This window comes from Suricata suricatta, chromosome 6 (assembly GCF_006229205.1).
Source record: "Suricata suricatta isolate VVHF042 chromosome 6, meerkat_22Aug2017_6uvM2_HiC, whole genome shotgun sequence".
Lineage (NCBI taxonomy): Eukaryota > Metazoa > Chordata > Mammalia > Carnivora > Herpestidae > Suricata > Suricata suricatta.
The window spans coordinates 103,232,082-103,249,280 of NC_043705.1; the positions used below are offsets into that span (position 1 = coordinate 103,232,082).

Sequence of the window (17,199 nt, forward strand, 5' to 3'; positions counted from 1 at the left end):
GAAAGAGCTTGGTGTCTCTTCTACTATGGAGTGGATGTTGATGAAAGTCTTTGTCCTTCTCCAAAACCTACCTGAACCAGTGTTTTTTAGGGACAGACCATACTGAGACAAAAAGTTGTCATGAGCATTGGATACTAGGGCTTTTATTAACAAAGGCGAATAGACTTGACCAAGAGGGTGTTTGTAGTTTATCATCTACCCCAAAACTTTCTGGGTATAGGTACCCTCTGAATAGGCCTACAAGCCCTGCCCACTGTATGCATCTTCTGTAACCCCGCAGGCCTCCGTGATGAGAATGTGCAGGCCCTTGTAGGTGCAGATACACTGGATGGGAAGGAGGGAGGCGGAGGCTAAGACACACTTTAGAAACTAAGCATTCCCATACCGCTTAGAAAGATAAGATCTCAGAGAAATCCAGGCCTCTGCTCATTCTCCACAAGGGTAAGGGTCTGTTTACTAATTTGGGACCCAGATAAATTCATTCAGGCATCTTTAGGGAGCCCTTTGGGAAAAATCACAGCCTCATTTACTACCACTAAAAAGGGCTTCTGACTAGCTCTTCCACCTTTTACCACATCTCACCAGTTTGTTTTGTTATAACCTCTTAGGCTATATCCTTAAATTTCTAACTTTCCTAAGTCCATTTCCATAACAAAAAGTGAAATTGGAATGAAGTCCTCAGAATACTTCAGATGATAACTGTTTTGTCTTTTAAGAGTTAAACAAGTAAATCTAAGTTTTGTATAAAAATACATACATACATATATAAAAGAATGGCTTTTGTTACATTCCAGGAACTACTCTTGGGGCTTCATATGTTTTATGGGATTAATGACATATTGTGAACATATCCTTACATCATTAAAAATTACTCGAACATGTGTTTTAATGGCTATATACTATAGTATCGCACTGTGCATTATCAGAGCCTTGGCGTCCAAAGAACAAGCCGCTGCCTGCATAAGTCATGGGACTAGCATGTGGTGAGGTCTCCTGGAGCAAGAGGAGCCTTTTCCCCTACATCACACGAAGGTTCCATTTGGGCTAGAAAATGCCCAGGTGCACAAAAACAGCACAACCTCGCCAGCTCCCCATCACTGCAATGTCTCAGGTCATTTCCAAGTATCACGATTATAAATATCTTTGTGCATAATTTTTTAAATTTTTAAATGTTTACATATTTTTGAGAGAGAGAGAGAGAGAGCAGGGGAGGAGCAGAGAGGAGGGAGACACAGATCCCAAGAAGCAGGCTCCAGGTTCCGAGCTGTCAGCACAGAGCCCGAGGCGGGGCTCGAACTCAAACCACAAGATCATGACCTGAGCTGAAGTCAGATGCTTAATCAACCTAGGCGCCCTGTGCATAATTTGTCAAATCAACGAATAAATAATTTTTGAGGCTCTTGTTAATGTTGCTGAACTACTCTCGTACGACATACTTGTGTTCTTTTCTCTACAGCTTCTCCATACTAGATGTTTCCATTTTTTCTAATCCTGAACAGTTGAATGTATGACATTTTTAACGTACAATGATTTGATTACTAGAGAGAATGACTATGTTTATTTTTGTTTTCTTATTTTTTATTCTTTATTTAAGAGAGAAAGAGAGAGAGAGAATGAGTGCGAGCATATGCAGGCGAGGGGCAGAGGGAGAGAATCTTAAGCAAGTCTCATCCTCAGCAGAGACCCCCATGCAGCTGGATCCTATGATTCGCGGATCATGACCTGAGCCAAAATCAAGAGTCAGACTCTCAACCGACTGAGCCACCCAGGTGCCCCAGAATAAAAATTTTTAAATACTTATTAAAAATATGTATTTCTTCCCTTAAAAATGACCAATCCATATCCCTTGCCTGCTTTTCAATTGCAATATTAGTCTTATTGATTTTAAGGGCTCTTTGTAGGTCAAAAATGCTAACCTGTTATCTGCCATGTATTTAATTTTTTATGTTTTTCCATGTATTTAAAAAATATTTTCCGCAACTGTATACTGCCTTCTGAATTTGCTCTGATACTTTAAAATCTGTATGTCATTTTTAACACAAGAGTAGCCAAACCTATTGATCTTTTCCTTTATGGCTTCTGCCTTTACTTTGATGTTTAAAAGGCTTTTTCCATTCCAACTCAGATTTCACCATTTGTTCATTTTTTATTAAACATCACGTATCTGTAACCTAGGTCCTTTTAAACTGGCCTTGGTTTATAAGGTTCAGAGTCTGCTAACTTGTTCCCAAAAATGTGGCTGCTTTGGCTAGCAGAGCATTGGATTGGAAGTGGAGAATTGGGCAAGGAAATGGGAGAAATTAATCTTCAGTAGACTCTGCCTCTCTGTGCCTAAATTCTCCACATTGTAAAATGCAGAAAATTACACTTAGACCCCAGTTTTACCCTTTTTTTCTATTATAAAATATGGCACATATGCAGAGGGCTGCACAGTGATAAATAACCATGTCAACTGTCCATGTAACTGTTATCCACGTTATTGAGATGGAGATAGAGAGAGGGGGGGAGGGAAAAGGGGAAGAGGAAGGGGTTGGGGAAGGGGAGAGAAGAGAGATTCCTGCTGAAGATCCTTTCTCAAGGACACACTCCTCTTACCTCTTGTAATCGCTATCCTGACTGCTAACGTCTTCACCTCCTTGTTGTGCTTTAGGCTTTTATCCCCGATGTATTCACCACCTATATTTCCTGCATGTTTCTAAGTTTTTAATGGTCTTATTTTTTCATTCATATCTCTAATCCATTAAAATTTATCTTGGGGTGCCTGGGTAGCTCAGTCAGTTAAAAGTGTCCAACTTCAGCTCAGGTCATGATCTCAGGGTTTGTGAGTTCAAGCCCTGCGTCAGGCTCTGTGATGACAGCTCAGAGCCCAGAGCCTGCTTCAAATTCTGTGTCTCCTTCTCTCTATACCCTCCCCCTGCTCACACTCTGTCTCTCAAAAGTAAATAAACATTTTAAAAATTTTTAATAAAATTTATCTTATGATGTGAGAAATCAGAAGTTACTTTTTTTCGGATGGCATAGCAATTGTTTTATTACTACGTGTTGCACAATACTTTCTTCTTGAACCATGCTTTTAAAAGTCTGCTTCTTGAGGTATAATTTATCCTTTTTAAGGGTAAGGCTCTATGAATGTTCACAAACATACACAGGTGTGTAGTCACCACCATCATCCCAGAGTTCACATACACCCTTTTGTGGTGAGTCCCATACCCCGGCCCGTCGATCAGCAACCATCAATCTGTTTGCTGACCCCATAGATGTGCCTTTTCCTGATTATCAACCTAACACGAGCATACAGTTTATAGCCTTCTGGTCCATATAGTCCACCTTCTTGCACATAGCATGATGCTTCTGAGGTCCATCCATGTTGTTGCTTGTATCAGTAATTCATCCTTTTTATTGATGAGTACTATCCCATCGTATGGATGTATCAGGATACGTAGGTTCAGTCTTTCCCCATTAAGGATGATGGTAGCTTTCGGGTTTTTGTAGATGTCCTTTATCCGATGAGGAAGTTCTAGTTTCCTAAGAGTTTTTAATCACAGATGGATGTTCAATTTTATCAAATGCCTTTCATGCAGCTACTGAGCCATGCATCTGTCTGCCCTGGGAGTAACTGACTTCTCCACCCTGGAGACTTGAAGCTTTAGTCTACATTCCAGGGAAAACTGTTCAGTGGAGTGGGCAGGGCCTTGTGCCCCACAGCACTTGAAGCCTTGTTGAGCAAGTGCTGCCCTGCCCCTGGTAGCTTACGGCTTTTGATTCCTAAGAGAGAAGAATCCAGGAAGTACATGGCACTTCGTGTCCTAACAACCCTGAAGTAATTGACCCTCATCTGCCTGTACCTCCGAGGGGGGCTGGAGAGAGCTGGGCTCCTGCCCCGAGTATTTCTTGTGAGCACCTGGTGGAAGTCTGTGGGGAAGGTCACAGCTGAGTGTGAACTCTTTGGCTACCCCCACTACTCCTGATTGACACGCTTGCACCGATGATGTGGACAGTGGTACACTTTACAGCTGGTTTCTTCCTCCCCACGTGGATAGTGGCGGTGCCTCGCCTCCTGTGGTCCGCCAGACCCCAGAGGTGGTGCAGCCCATCTCAGCTGAGGGGGACTGGTTTCTCTTCAGAATCAGGTTACTTGGTGGCCTGACAACCTCATCTTCCTCCTGGGCTCAACAAAAGTAAGGATTTTGTGGCTTATCTGTCATCTCCTCATTATTAGATCAGCCTAACAACTTTCTGTATCTTAAGCAGAAGCATAAGAACACTGAAATCCCACCTTTATCCCATACCAAATTTATATACTTGAGCCTGTTTAGGGGGCTGGTTTTATTCTCATGCAAGAATCATGCTACTTTGATAATAAATCTTTCTTTCTAACAGTGTAAGTCACCCTTCAATCTTCCAAAAATTCTTCAGCCTTTTATTAATCTTCCCAGGTGACCTTAGAATTATATTGTCTAGTTAAAAAAAATACTTTTGACATTTTTATTATAATTGAAATGGCAGAATTATTGAGATGCCATCCAAGAATGTGGTATGCCCTACAATTTATTTGACTTCATGTCTCCCAGTGAAGTTTTATTTATATGGGTGCTGCATACTTTTCTTACGTCAAGTTTATTCCTAGATGTCTTTATTTTAGCCTCTATCTTAATGCCTTTTTAAAATTGTATTTTCTAACTGATAATTGTTGATTTAAAAGATAAACATTCATTTTTGTATACTGATTTTGTAACTAATAGTAAGAAGTGTTGAACACTTCTTACTCCTAATAATTTTTTGGTTGCTTTTCTTCAGTGCCCAGGTAGGCAATTATATCCAAGTAATAATTTATCCACTCCTTTCTGAAGATTTTTCTTTTATTTCATTTTGTCTTACCGCTTTCCCTAAACTTGTGGGAAATATTAAATGACCATGGATAGTAGGCATACTTGACTTTGGTGGGAAACACCAGAGTTTCACCATTAAGTATGATGATACCCGGGCCAAATACAATAAATCTGCTTACCCAACAACCGCCTCAATTCCTTTCTATGTTGTACCTGAAGAAGAAAAGAGCGGCCCTTGACATTTGGAAGCTGGCCAGTCATTCGACACTAAGCTACGTTGTTCTTCTGTTGGACATAAACCATCTCGCAGAGTACCAGCTCAGACAAGGTAATTCTGACTGAGAGCATGATTAAATGAGATAAAGCAAGTCCACATCATAATTTTGTCTAAACACAGACAAAACTAAGGTTCCTGTGCCACCCACAAAATACCAAACATCTCCCCTCTTGGTTAAAATAAGTGACTGTTAATTCTTTACCAATTATACCTTTTTTCTCACTCTAGTTTGCCTATCTATAAAATCTGTTGAGATATTAAATCATAAAGCTTCCCCCACTTTGAAATGGCATCCTACCTAGAGTGAATCTTTGCTTCCTCAGGCCCCTCACAAATCACCAACCAAAGGCCAACTCCTATAATAGGTCCTATCTAACACCCTCTCACGGTGAGTTCCCATCGTTCCCTACAACGTGTGTTCTCCCTTGCTGCCATGAGTAATGAACCCAACTCAGTTATGTGTTCACAGCAGTCTCTGGCTAGAGGACATGGGCAGGCTTTAAGAGTACAGAAAACTAAAAACAGTTCCAGACACCCTTATAGTTAAGGTTCAAATCCTATGACTTTCTGCCAATAATTTATACCCATGAAAGATTCAGGTAAAAAAGAGAACAATGCTAGGAGGTGGCCACAGACTGAAGAGAGTACATATTCTAGAAAGCATAATGCAGACATCTAGGCTTTAGAGGACAGCTACAATGGACTGCGGTACCAAGTCCATAACATCATGGGTGGACTTTCCACTAACAGTCCTGCAGTGGCGGAGGGACTGTTTTTGTGGCTACATCATCCTGGTTGCATGTAGCTTTGAAACCTTAGTTCTTGGAGCACCTGGGTGGCTCAGTCGGTTAAGTGTCCGACTTCAGCTCAGGTCATGATATCACAGTTTGTAAGTTTGAGCCCCGTGTCAGGCTCTGTGTGGACACTTGGAGCCTAGAGACTGCTTTGGATTCTGTGTCTCCCTTGCTCACTGCGCCTCCCCTACTCACACTCTGAGTCTTTCTCTCTCAAAAATAAACAAAAATTTTTAAAAAATTTAAATACCTTAATTCTTGGGCCCACTTAGAAATCCTTTGAGCTAGCTAATATTCTCTAAGAATTCCCTTTTGCTTATTCTTAGATGTCAGAATTAGACACCTACTGCCTTATTGTGGTGTCTTAGACCACTGTTATAGCTATCAAGATGCCAAAATGATTGTGAGGGCATCACTTCCAACTCTCAAATATTACTCAGTAAGTTCATCTTTTGAACTCTAATCCAGAACCATAAAGAAAGGGGGATTTTGGGAAATGTAGTTTCCAGTCAAGCAAGTGGGCAATGGAATGATCTAGCACATTTCTACATAGGAGTCCTGATTTTCTCTGCATGCTTTATGCCTTTTTCTGATACATGTTTTTTTTCATTGGTAATTCTTGACCCATTAAATCTGTCCATTTCAGGGATTTTTTTTTCTCAAATAACTGAGGGTTAGGAGTGGTCTATTATCAAGCAGATTATGTTTAAACTTTCTTTTTAAAATGAACAAATTTCTAGTTTTAGAGCAATAGGGTTTTTAAAAATAATCTATGCATTATTTTTTTAAGAGAGAGAGAGTGAGGGTGCGTGAGCAGGGGAGAGAGGCAGAGTGAGAGACAAAGAGAATCTTAAGCAGACTCCACGCCCAGTGCAGAGCCTGACATGGGGTTCAATCCCACAAACCTGGGATCATGACCTGAGCCAAAATCAAAAGTCGAATGCTTAACCAACTAAGCCACCCAGGCAGCCCAAATGTGATCTATATAATTCTTATTTGGGGGAATCTACTGAAGTCTTTGTGAAAAACCTAGAATCAATTTTACAAATCCTTACAGACATTTGGAACAGATAGGTATTCATCACAACTGTTATTATGTAACAGACCATCTCTAATCTCAGGGGCTTAACAATAAGAACTTACTGCTCTTCATGAGTCTGTATGTCAATTGTGGTGGTTTTTTACAGTCTCAACAGAGTTAATTCATGCCTCTAACATCCGTTTTTGGTTGAGTAGACAGCTGTGCTGATGTAAGCTGGGCTATGTCTAGCGGTTGGCCGGCTGTAAGCTGGGGGCCCACAGTCCTTCCACATGGCCTCTCATCCCCCAGCACGCTAGCCTGGGCTTGTTTACATGGCACAAGCGGAGGTGTAAGAAAGGGGAAGCACACAAGCCCTAGGCTGCAAACTGCAAACTGTCACTTCTGGCACATTCTGTAGGCTAAAGATAAAGAAGTCACAAAGCCAGCCCAAACTCAAGGGGTCATAGATTCCACTTCTTCTTTTTTTTTTTTTTTTTTGAGTTTTTATTTATTTATTTTGAAAGAGAGCGAGAGCACACACAGGTGCATATGAGCAGGGGAGGGGCAGAGAAAGGGGAGAGAGAGAGAATCCCAAACAGGCTCCATACTGACAAAGACCCGACTCCACTTCTTAATAGGAGGACCTGCAAAGTAACATTGCAAAGGGCATGGATATAGGGGAAGAACAAAGAACTGTGGCCAGAGAGATAAATGAACCTAAATCATTTAAATCAGAACTTCTTACCCTGGGATCCACTGCAGATACCTGGAATTTATAGATGACCTTCAGGAGGCTTAGAAATTTTCTCAAATTGACTGTAGAACATGTTCCTCCATATGTGTATTCAACAACCCTTTTAGTTTTATTTAATGCCTTTTCCTTAAATTCCACTTTGTTTGATATTAATATTGCCATCCCTTACTTTACAGAGTGGAATTTTTATGAGTCTCCTTGGGCCATAAGAGGATATAATGATTCATTCAAGTCCCTATTGAACAAACATAAAAAAATTTTACTTAAGTGCAAACGTGTGATTTACCTACAAATATTTCTTTTCTTCCAACCAATGTACTTATGATTCCATAACAGACATATCTGATGTAAACAGAATCACAGTAGGCTGGTTTCTCTCATCCAGAATTTGGACCTTAGACAGTCACATCAGAGACAGAGGCTTAAGAAAAGGGGCCCAACCAGAAGTGTTTATGTCACCTATGCAACTTTCTCCTGCTTTAGAATCTATCTGGAAACTCACGTACTCCAAAAACAGTTCCTTCTAAAACCTACATATGTGAGTGGGCCCCTTTTAATCAACTAAAATCATTGTTACCACCTCTGTATTAAAATGAAAAGAAAAGGTGGTGCCTGGGTGGCTGAATTGTTTAAGTGTCTAGTTCTTGGTTTCAGCTCAAGTCGTGATCTCATAGTTTGGGAGTTCAAGCTCGTGTTGGGCTCCATGCTAACACAGCAGAGCCTGCTTGGGATTCTCTCTCTCTCTTTCTTGTCTCTTTCTGCACCCCGCCCCCTTGCTTGTGCTTTCTCTCTCTCTCAAAATAAACTTTAAAAAAAAAAGAATTTTTTAAAAAATAATAAAAAAATGAAAAGAAGGGACACTTGGGTGGCTCAGTTAAACATCCAACTCTTGATTTTAGCTCAGGTCATGATCTCATCATGAGACTGAGCCCTGCTATCAGGTTCTTGGCTGATAGTGCAGAGCCTGCTTAGAATTCTCTCTCCCCCTCCCTCTATGCCCCTGTCCCAGTCATGGTCAGGCTCTCAAAAGAAACAATAAATGAATGATTGGATGGATGGATGGATGAATAGGAAAGGAAAAGAAAGGACAGGACAGGACAGACTTGACTCTTCTGTTTTTCATCACTCAGGAAAACTCACTCATTTTATTTCACAGTGTTTGCAGCACACTTCATGTGGCTCTCCCCTGGGGCTTAGTGGGAGCCTTATAAGGTTTGGTAAAATTGAGTCCGCTCCAATGACAGGATATTCTCCCTCTGCATCCCACAACCATCTTAACTTAGGGAAGCATGATGTGGTTCTCATGTTCATAGTGTTAAAAACAGAACCCAAGTTGGCATTCTAACGCAACGCTTTCCTGACCTGTGCGACATTTGTTGTTGTTACCCTTTCACCTCATTGTATCTCTTTGAGACAAACTTCCCCCAAAAGCAATAACTATGTCTGCCTGCATAGCCTCCTCCCTCTACTCCCCTAACACGCAGCACGGTTAACCCTTGCAATCACTGATCTACAATCTGTCTTTCCTATCACAGGGTGAGCTCCATGGGGCAGGGCTGTTTCCTCTTCCACTGCTTGAATCCTCAGCACCAGGCCTGTAATGGTCGCCCAAGAAATTGAGTTGAAAAACAATAAAAGCTCATCACTTTTTAAAAAACCGAGTGTGGGTGGCTCAGCTCAGCAGCCAACTCCTGATCTTGTCTCAGGTCATAGCTCACGGTTCTTGGGTTGGAGCCCTGTGTCAGGCTCGGTGCTGACAAGCATGGAGCCTGCTTGGGATTCTCCCTCCCTCTCTGCCCTTCCCCGACTCGTTCTTGCACATGCACACTCTCTCTCTCTAAATAAATAAATAAACTTTAAAAAATCTATCCTACATTAGAAGTCAGGATAATGGTTCCCTTGGGGAAGAGAAGAGGGGTAGTAACTGGGATGGGGCATGAAAGGGACTTCGGAGTTGCTGTCAGGTCCTGTCCAGCTGGTTACCTGACCATGTTCACTAGTTTACTTATTCAGCTATATATGTATGACTAATGCACTTTCTGAATGTGCTACACTCCGGCAAAAAGAGTAAAGTCTATCATGATTATATGACAAAGAAGGAATTTACAAGTGTTCAGAGATCACCATTAAAAAAAAAATGAACAGGAGCACCTGACTGGCTTAGTTGGTAAAGCATGCAACTCTTATCTTTGGGTGGGGAGTTCAAGCCCCAGTGGGCATGGAGCCTACTTAAAAGTAGTAAGAACAACAGTAATAATTAACAGATTGTTTCTGAACATGTAAAGTTAGACTTTAAATAGGAACCAAAATGTTCATTTATGTCAGAAAACACACTCTTGGCCACGGAAACTAAGCAGATGTACTCTGCGCCGGTTGCAATGGAAAGATTCGCTGATGTGATTAGGGGCATAGTGCTACATGTTAGCTACTATTACACTTTTTAACACGTCAGAAGCGTTTCCAAATGAAGTCTTCACTTTAGATCACAGCAAATTTTCTTCATGAGAATCCAAGGTCTGTTTTGCCCTTACCTTTTTTAAAATAGTTACGGCGTCCATTCACCACCTGGCTTGTTTTAGCCACGCCTGAGGAACTCAGAGTTCCCAGGCTAAGAATCATGGACCAGCTGCGCTGAAAGAGAACTCAGAGACCCTCTAGTCCGGGGATTCCCCCGTATGCACGTGACTGCGGCACAGTGTAAAACACCATTAGAAGTTCAGGTGCCCGCACCACATTCTGCTTCACTTAGTGGGAGAGCAGCCCCAGGAATCTGCATTTTGTAACCAGTAATTCAAGGGATTCTGGAGGTGGCCTACAAGAAACACCGAACCTCTTGTTCTGTAGATAAACAAAATAGAAGCCAAGGAGGGAAGGGACTTGCCCAGAGCCTCCTTTCTGGTTAACAAGGATGCGCCAGGACTGGAATGGGGGTAGCCTTTCACACTCCAGCGGTATTTCCGTGAAGACATGCCACAGCAACTCCAGCCCCAGATGGATCTGTCCTAAGCCTTCGTGGCTTATTCCACTGAGCCCTTTGCCTTCTCACCTGTGCATTAGGTTAACTGGAGAGACATAGAAACCCGTCTGTCTGTTCATTATGCACACAGAACCAGGTACTTTAGAAACCTAGTTTAAATCATAGCTCCGACATTTTTAATACCATGTGACCAAGAGAATTGAGTTTTGTGTACGTTGGTTTCTTCCTTTATAAAATGACAAAATAGTATCTACAGTTTACAGGATATTGTGAAGAATTATATAAAATACTATCACAGAGCTTGGCAAGTAATGAGGTTCCAATAAATGGTAGCTACTATTAATACCATCTTAAAACAAGGCACTAAAACCACATTCTTCATACTAGAGGAGTATCCTCAAGTCCTTGTTTTTTTTTAAATAAAGATTCCTGGGGGCACCGGCGTGGTTCAGTCAGTTGAGCATCTTGATTTCGGCTCAGGTCATGATTCCAGCCAGGGTTGTGAGATCGAGCCCTGCATCGGACTCCGTGCTGAGCATGAAGCCTACCTAAGATTCTGTCCCTCCCTCTGCCCCTATCCCCTGCTCATGCTCCCTCTCTCTCAAAAATAATTAAATAAATTCTGAAACTTGCCCCTCCCAAGACCTGGTGAATCAAAATCATGGGGGCAAGACCCAGAAGTGTGTATTGACAAGCAATCACCCCGGGTTCTTCCTCTGCATACCAAAGTCTGAGTAACACTGGTGGGAGTGCTCTTCTCATCAGTGAAAACACACGTACCAGTGAGAGCCAGGCAGTGCTGAAATCTCACTCTAATTTAATACTAACCAGTTTCTGTGAATAAGAGGTAAATGAGTGCCACCTACTGTCTTATTTTAGAATGCAGTGCTCAGATCAGTTCAACTCCTCTCTTGGTAATTGAATTCACTCTGAAAAATGAATCAATCCTGAACAAGATACCCAAGCGATAGAAAGCATTGTTGGAAGGAGACATGAAAACAGTCTTTGTTTAACCAGAAGAAAACTTTCCCAGTTTGGGTGTTTGGAGTTCTAGATTAATGTATTTAATAAACTTCTGTAATTTCAAGTTACTGCTAGAGCAGACAATGAAAATATAATGCCTCACCCACTGGCCCGTGCCAGCAGCGAAAGAAAAAACAGAACTACACAATGCCCTAAAATACATACAGCTATGCTACCCCCACCACCTCCTTCCCTAGTCCCAAGAGAAAATCAAATGACACAACACAAGCTTTCTCCTTCTGTAACATTCTACTCAAGTCTGGTATTGAAACTGCCCTCCTGCAGTTGGAAAGTTAACATTCCCTTCCAAAGGCACTCAAAAAAAACCTTCTGAATTAAAGGCTGCTACTATGTTTAATGCTGATTTCCCCTCCCAAGTTGCAAATGCATAAATATACCCAGAGGACAAAAGAGGTGGGCAAGAGCCTTATGAATATTCATATAAAATGAGCAATTATACTTCATGTTGTAATAATTCAGTGACAAGTCATAAAAAGCATTTGTCTTTAATTTGTCTGTTTTTAGGAAATAAATGGCAAAATCTGTACACTGTGGAATCCGCACCACCCCTTCCCTCCATCACAGAGTGTGGATAATGGTCCGGTTACGAAGCTCCTGAACGTACTCCTTGGCCCGGGTGACTGCCGTCTTCGGGGCCTCACGTGCAGGCGGAGGGCCTTCCACCAACTTCACAAAATAATGGCAATAAACCTTCTCCATGATCCCAAAGCGCCCTCTGCCATGGTATCGGATGCGTTTCAGGTACTGGCCTCGCCCTGAGGTTGACTCAGCTAGACAGGGAAGACAGAGAGTTACAGGAAATGACTGCCTCCATGACACTGGAGCTCCATCAACTGAGTAATCTGTCCTTTCTTCAACTGGATTCTCAGACCACATGAGTTCACTGGCTGGTGAGAGCAGATCTGTCTCAAAACAAGTATCTCTTGAGTACTTATTAAGGACCAGGCTCTATTCTAGGTGTTGGAGAAAGAAAAGTGAACAAGACTAGCAAGGGTCCTGTTTCCATGAAGTGTACAATCTAGAAGAGAAGACAGAAAATAAACATGATCACTGCAGACAGTGACAAGTACAAAGAATAAAACAGTGATGTGACAGAGACGGATGGGATGGTGGGGGTGACCTCAGACTGCAGGTGTGTCACGAGGTATCTTCAGGAAAGGGATATTTGATCCAAGACCAGAATGAGTCACCCATGCAAATATCTAGGGACATGGTATTCCAGGCTTTTCCAGGGAAAAGCAAGTGTAAAGACCAATGGTGACCGGCTTGTTTTAGAAACAAGACCAGCCTGACGAAGCATACTAAACAAGGAAAAGAGCCGGACAAACAAGGGAAAGAGATCGGAGATGAAGGCAAAATTACATAGAGCCCTGGAGGCTGAGGAAAGAAGTTTTTATTCTATTCTAATTATGATGAGAAGCCACTGGAACCAAATGTTCCCAAATGCCAGTCCTCTGGCTACATCAGACTAACCTACGGAACACATTTCAAATGCAGATGCTGAGACCCCATCTCTGGAGATTCTAATTTCACGTATTTGGGGTGGGCCTTGGAAGTTACATTCTGAACAAACATCACCAATCCCCTTCCCCTGGTAATTCTGATTTGTGGCCAGTTTTAGGAACGCCCACATCGCAGCTGCTCCTTCACATCCCCTCCTCAATTCTGCAAGTTAAAGTCTGACCTTATAAAATATAAGGTTTCAAATACTAGTTAAGAAGAAATTTGTTACCTACAGTAAATCAGAGTAGTAGCCACCTTCTACTATTTTCTAAATTTATTTAGTGAGTTACATTAAGATTTTTAAAAAGCCAAAACCTATAGAATACGTATTGAATTAATCTACTCACCATTCTTCTATTCTTGCTGTGACATAACTTTGTAAATACAGGGACTGTGTTCAAGTATGCACTTGACAACCCTCTCACTAGAGTCCTCGCATGAAACGGGTTTCAGCAGAAACGTCCTAGCTTTGCCAGAGAGAAAGCTAAGGATGAAAATGATTAAGAAAACCACTTCGGGTCTCCGTGAGGAAGGAAAAGAGGTGCTCCCCTTCTATCAACTTCATCCCTCAGCACTAAAGAAATGTGTTTAAGGATTTCCAAAGAGAAAGACACACTACACAAGTCACTTTATAATGAAGTACCACTAGTTCCTCTGGATCCACTTGTCAGGAGGAAACCTACAAATAAGCATGACAAAAAAAAAAATAAGCATGATGACACTAAAAGAAACCTTTGGAAACCTTCTAAAAGGCATTTTACAAACATGATGGCTGCTTCTATCCAAAATTGTGACTCAGTTTAACTGGAGCACCAATTTCCAAACACCCTGAGGAAAAGGAACACAACTCCTGTGAAAATAGGATATTGACCAGCTAACTGTGCAGTACTACATAACCTTTCCAAACACAATGAACGGCCTTATCAGGGTCTATGTTAACTACCATTTTCCATCTCCCCCCAAACACATGAAGAGCAAACATCAATAACTGCTAAATGTCAGTCATGATTTCATCCTAAAGCCATAAAAGAACCATTTGCCTATATTGTGGCACAAAATGCCATCATTTTTTATGTCAGAACATTAATTCTTCCGAAACACCAGGATTTTTTGGTACACTACAATGGGAATATGCAACATGGCCATTCTGAGGTCTGAATGAAGTCAGGACTTAGAAATATAGATTCCATACTACATGGCAATGAGAAAGAATGAAATCTGGCCATTCGTAGCCAAGCGGATGGACCTCGAGGGTGTCATGCTAAGTGAAATAAGTCAGGTGGAGGACAGATACCATATGTTGTCACTCATAGATAGGTCTCACAGGAGAAACTAACAGAGGACCATGGGGAGGGGAAGGGGGGAAAAGAGTTAGAGAGACGGAGGGAGGCAGATCATGAGAGACTCTTGAATACTGAAAACGAACTGAGGGCTGAAGAGTGAGGGGGAAAAGGGAAGGGGAGTGATGGTCATGGAGGAGGGCACCTGTGGGGAAAAGCACTGGGTGTTATATGGAAAACAACTTGTCAATAAACAATTAATAAAAATAAATCAATAAAAAAACACTTGAAGCAAAAAAAAGAAAAAGAAATATAGATTCCAAATTGCTTTCTGGTCTCCACTCCTCTAATCTCTCATACTAATTCTGTATGTTAGGGGTTTCAACTAGGTTTGTATGGAACCATTTCAATTAAAATGAAACAATATAGGGGCATGTGGGTGGCTCAGTCGATTAAGTGTCCACCTTCGGCTAAGGTCCTGATCTCGCAGTTTGTGGGTTCGAGCCCTGAGTCGGGCTCTGCTGACAGCCTGGAGCCTGCTTCAGATTCTGTGTCTCCCTATCTGCCCCTCCTCTGCTCATGGTTTGTCTCTATCTCTCAAAAATAAACATTAAAAAAATTTTTTTTGTTAATGAAACAATATATAGAAGCTCGCTGTCCTGTGGCTCTGGTCTAATTGAAATACAGTGGAGAGAGATCCAAAACTGTGCCAGTCATCCACTCACCAACGATTTCTGAGTTCCTATCCTGGACTCTAGGGCTGCCGCAGTGACCCAGACATCAAGGAGCCCTTCTGTTTGCCTTATGCCCCAAGGCACAATTTCAAAACCACTGCTTATAGTTAACAGTCTTAAGCACTGCCTTAATAACATAAATCTCCTATCCTCAAACTCCTTGGTTCCTCTTCAACACAGTGAGAACCAAATCCCAGAGCCTGCCATAGTCGGTCCTCTGGATCTACGCACAAACTGCCCTTTCAGTTTTATCTACTCAAGATCAACCCATGGTTTCCTTCAGCTATTCTCACTGGACCACACAATTGTTGCTCATTCCAACCTATGTGCCTTAGCTCATGTGGTCACTCCACCCTGAAAATCTTCCTTTCTGGATGTTCTTTCAGATACCCAAAAACCTATCTTCAAAAGCTACATTTTTCTAGAAGATTACCATGATTCTTGTAATCAATACTGACCTCCTCTTTTCTATTCCTACTATTTATCCGCATGAGTCTTTGTGGTCCCAAACCATATGCTATTTTGTGTAAGTGTTCATGTTTAACTGTAAAAGGCAATTCCTCAACCAAACTTACACATCTTTTGAATTGCCCCAAAAGTTCACATTCAACAAGGAATAGAAATGATTTTGAAATACAATTTCTGCTAATTACTATCATTTTTTCAATACACATATCTGTCAAATTTGCTCAAGTTCTAAAATAAGTTCTTAAGGACCTATAGTACTAACAATGTAAATGGTTTATTCTAGCTCAGAACAATTGATGTGTCCTTCCAAAGGACTACTACTGTCAAACCACAAAACTGTATGTGCAAAATTTTTAAATTGCTTTAATAACATATACTACCACCTATCTGTGTGGGTAGTGTGCATGCGAAAGGTACTCAAATACTACCTGAATCACAGAAAAAAACATTAAGACATCACAAAAATGGAAACAGCCTAAAGATAATGCCCAACAGGTATCAAGGATTTAAAATACTGACAATATCACCAATTACTAGTATTTAGGTAAATGTGAATCTTGACATTCTAAAATTGGAAACCCTCTTCTCCCCCTTCAACACTCTTAGCGCGGAAGACTGATTTACAAAGTCAGTCAATCACTTTCCCTAAAGTGAATCACTTTAGATGCCATGAATCACTAAGCAGTGACATTTTATTAGTCCATGTCCACTTGTTAAGGCCTATTCACAGTGCCATTAGTCATCATTATAAGTTTGAAAAGGAAATGAATTTTCAAAATCTGTGGTCATGCAACGCCAGGTACTAGCTTTAGACTGATGACAGGCATCTGCAGGAATTACCATATAATGAGAACATATGCTACCAAAAAAGCACTTCCCTTATGATGTCTATACTTGCTTATGTCAAGGGACTGAGGAGTCACTGCTAAGCTGAAATCGTGGCCAGCAAGCAACCCGTTTTTCAAAACTCTAAAAAACATCTATCTATGGGATGAAATGTCTAGGCCTTTTTCAAGAATACAACAAGGAAAATCAGTGTCCCATATTTTATAGGTAAAAATCACTAAGATGTTTGTTAAACAAATAGCTCCCCAGGCCTCCCCACTAAAGTTTCAGGTCCAGTGGCAATCTATATATTTTTAACAATAACCTCAGATGATTCCTACCAGGGAGGTCTGGGAAATACAGGGATAAAATGTCTAGCGTGTCACGGTAAGATCCTTTACCTTCCTGAAGGGACTCCTCTCTTCTTCCTTTATAAAGGAAGCAGGCAGCAAAATACTTAATGTGAGTTTTTATAATCATAAGATAAACCTAAACTTATCAGTCCCATTCATGAAAAGAGATTTTTATACAAAAGTGGATGAAAAAAGAATACAGGTAGAATAAAGATCTTTCAGTGGAAATGTGCAGAAGAAGACCAGTGACTTAAAGGCTGATTCACACAGGACTGATTAGGTCTATTTTTGCTTAATGGCAACACTGAACTTTGCTCCTACATTTGGGAAGACAGGACTA

At 41.2% G+C, this 17,199-nt stretch overlaps 1 protein-coding gene across 2 annotated transcripts in view; it reads right to left on the bottom strand.

Annotated features, from left to right (window-relative positions):
• Window positions 1-12,162: 12,162 nt before the first annotated feature.
• MRPL22 (mitochondrial ribosomal protein L22) overlaps window positions 12,163-17,199 on the bottom strand; it is a 28,678-nt gene continuing 23,641 nt past the window's right edge. For both annotated transcript variants that reach the window (XM_029942970.1, XM_029942972.1), the window contains one exon: window positions 12,163-12,466. In XM_029942970.1, coding sequence (XP_029798830.1) covers window positions 12,255-12,466 — 212 coding nt within the window. In that variant the 3' untranslated portion in view covers window positions 12,163-12,254. The remainder of the gene's footprint in view (window positions 12,467-17,199) is intronic.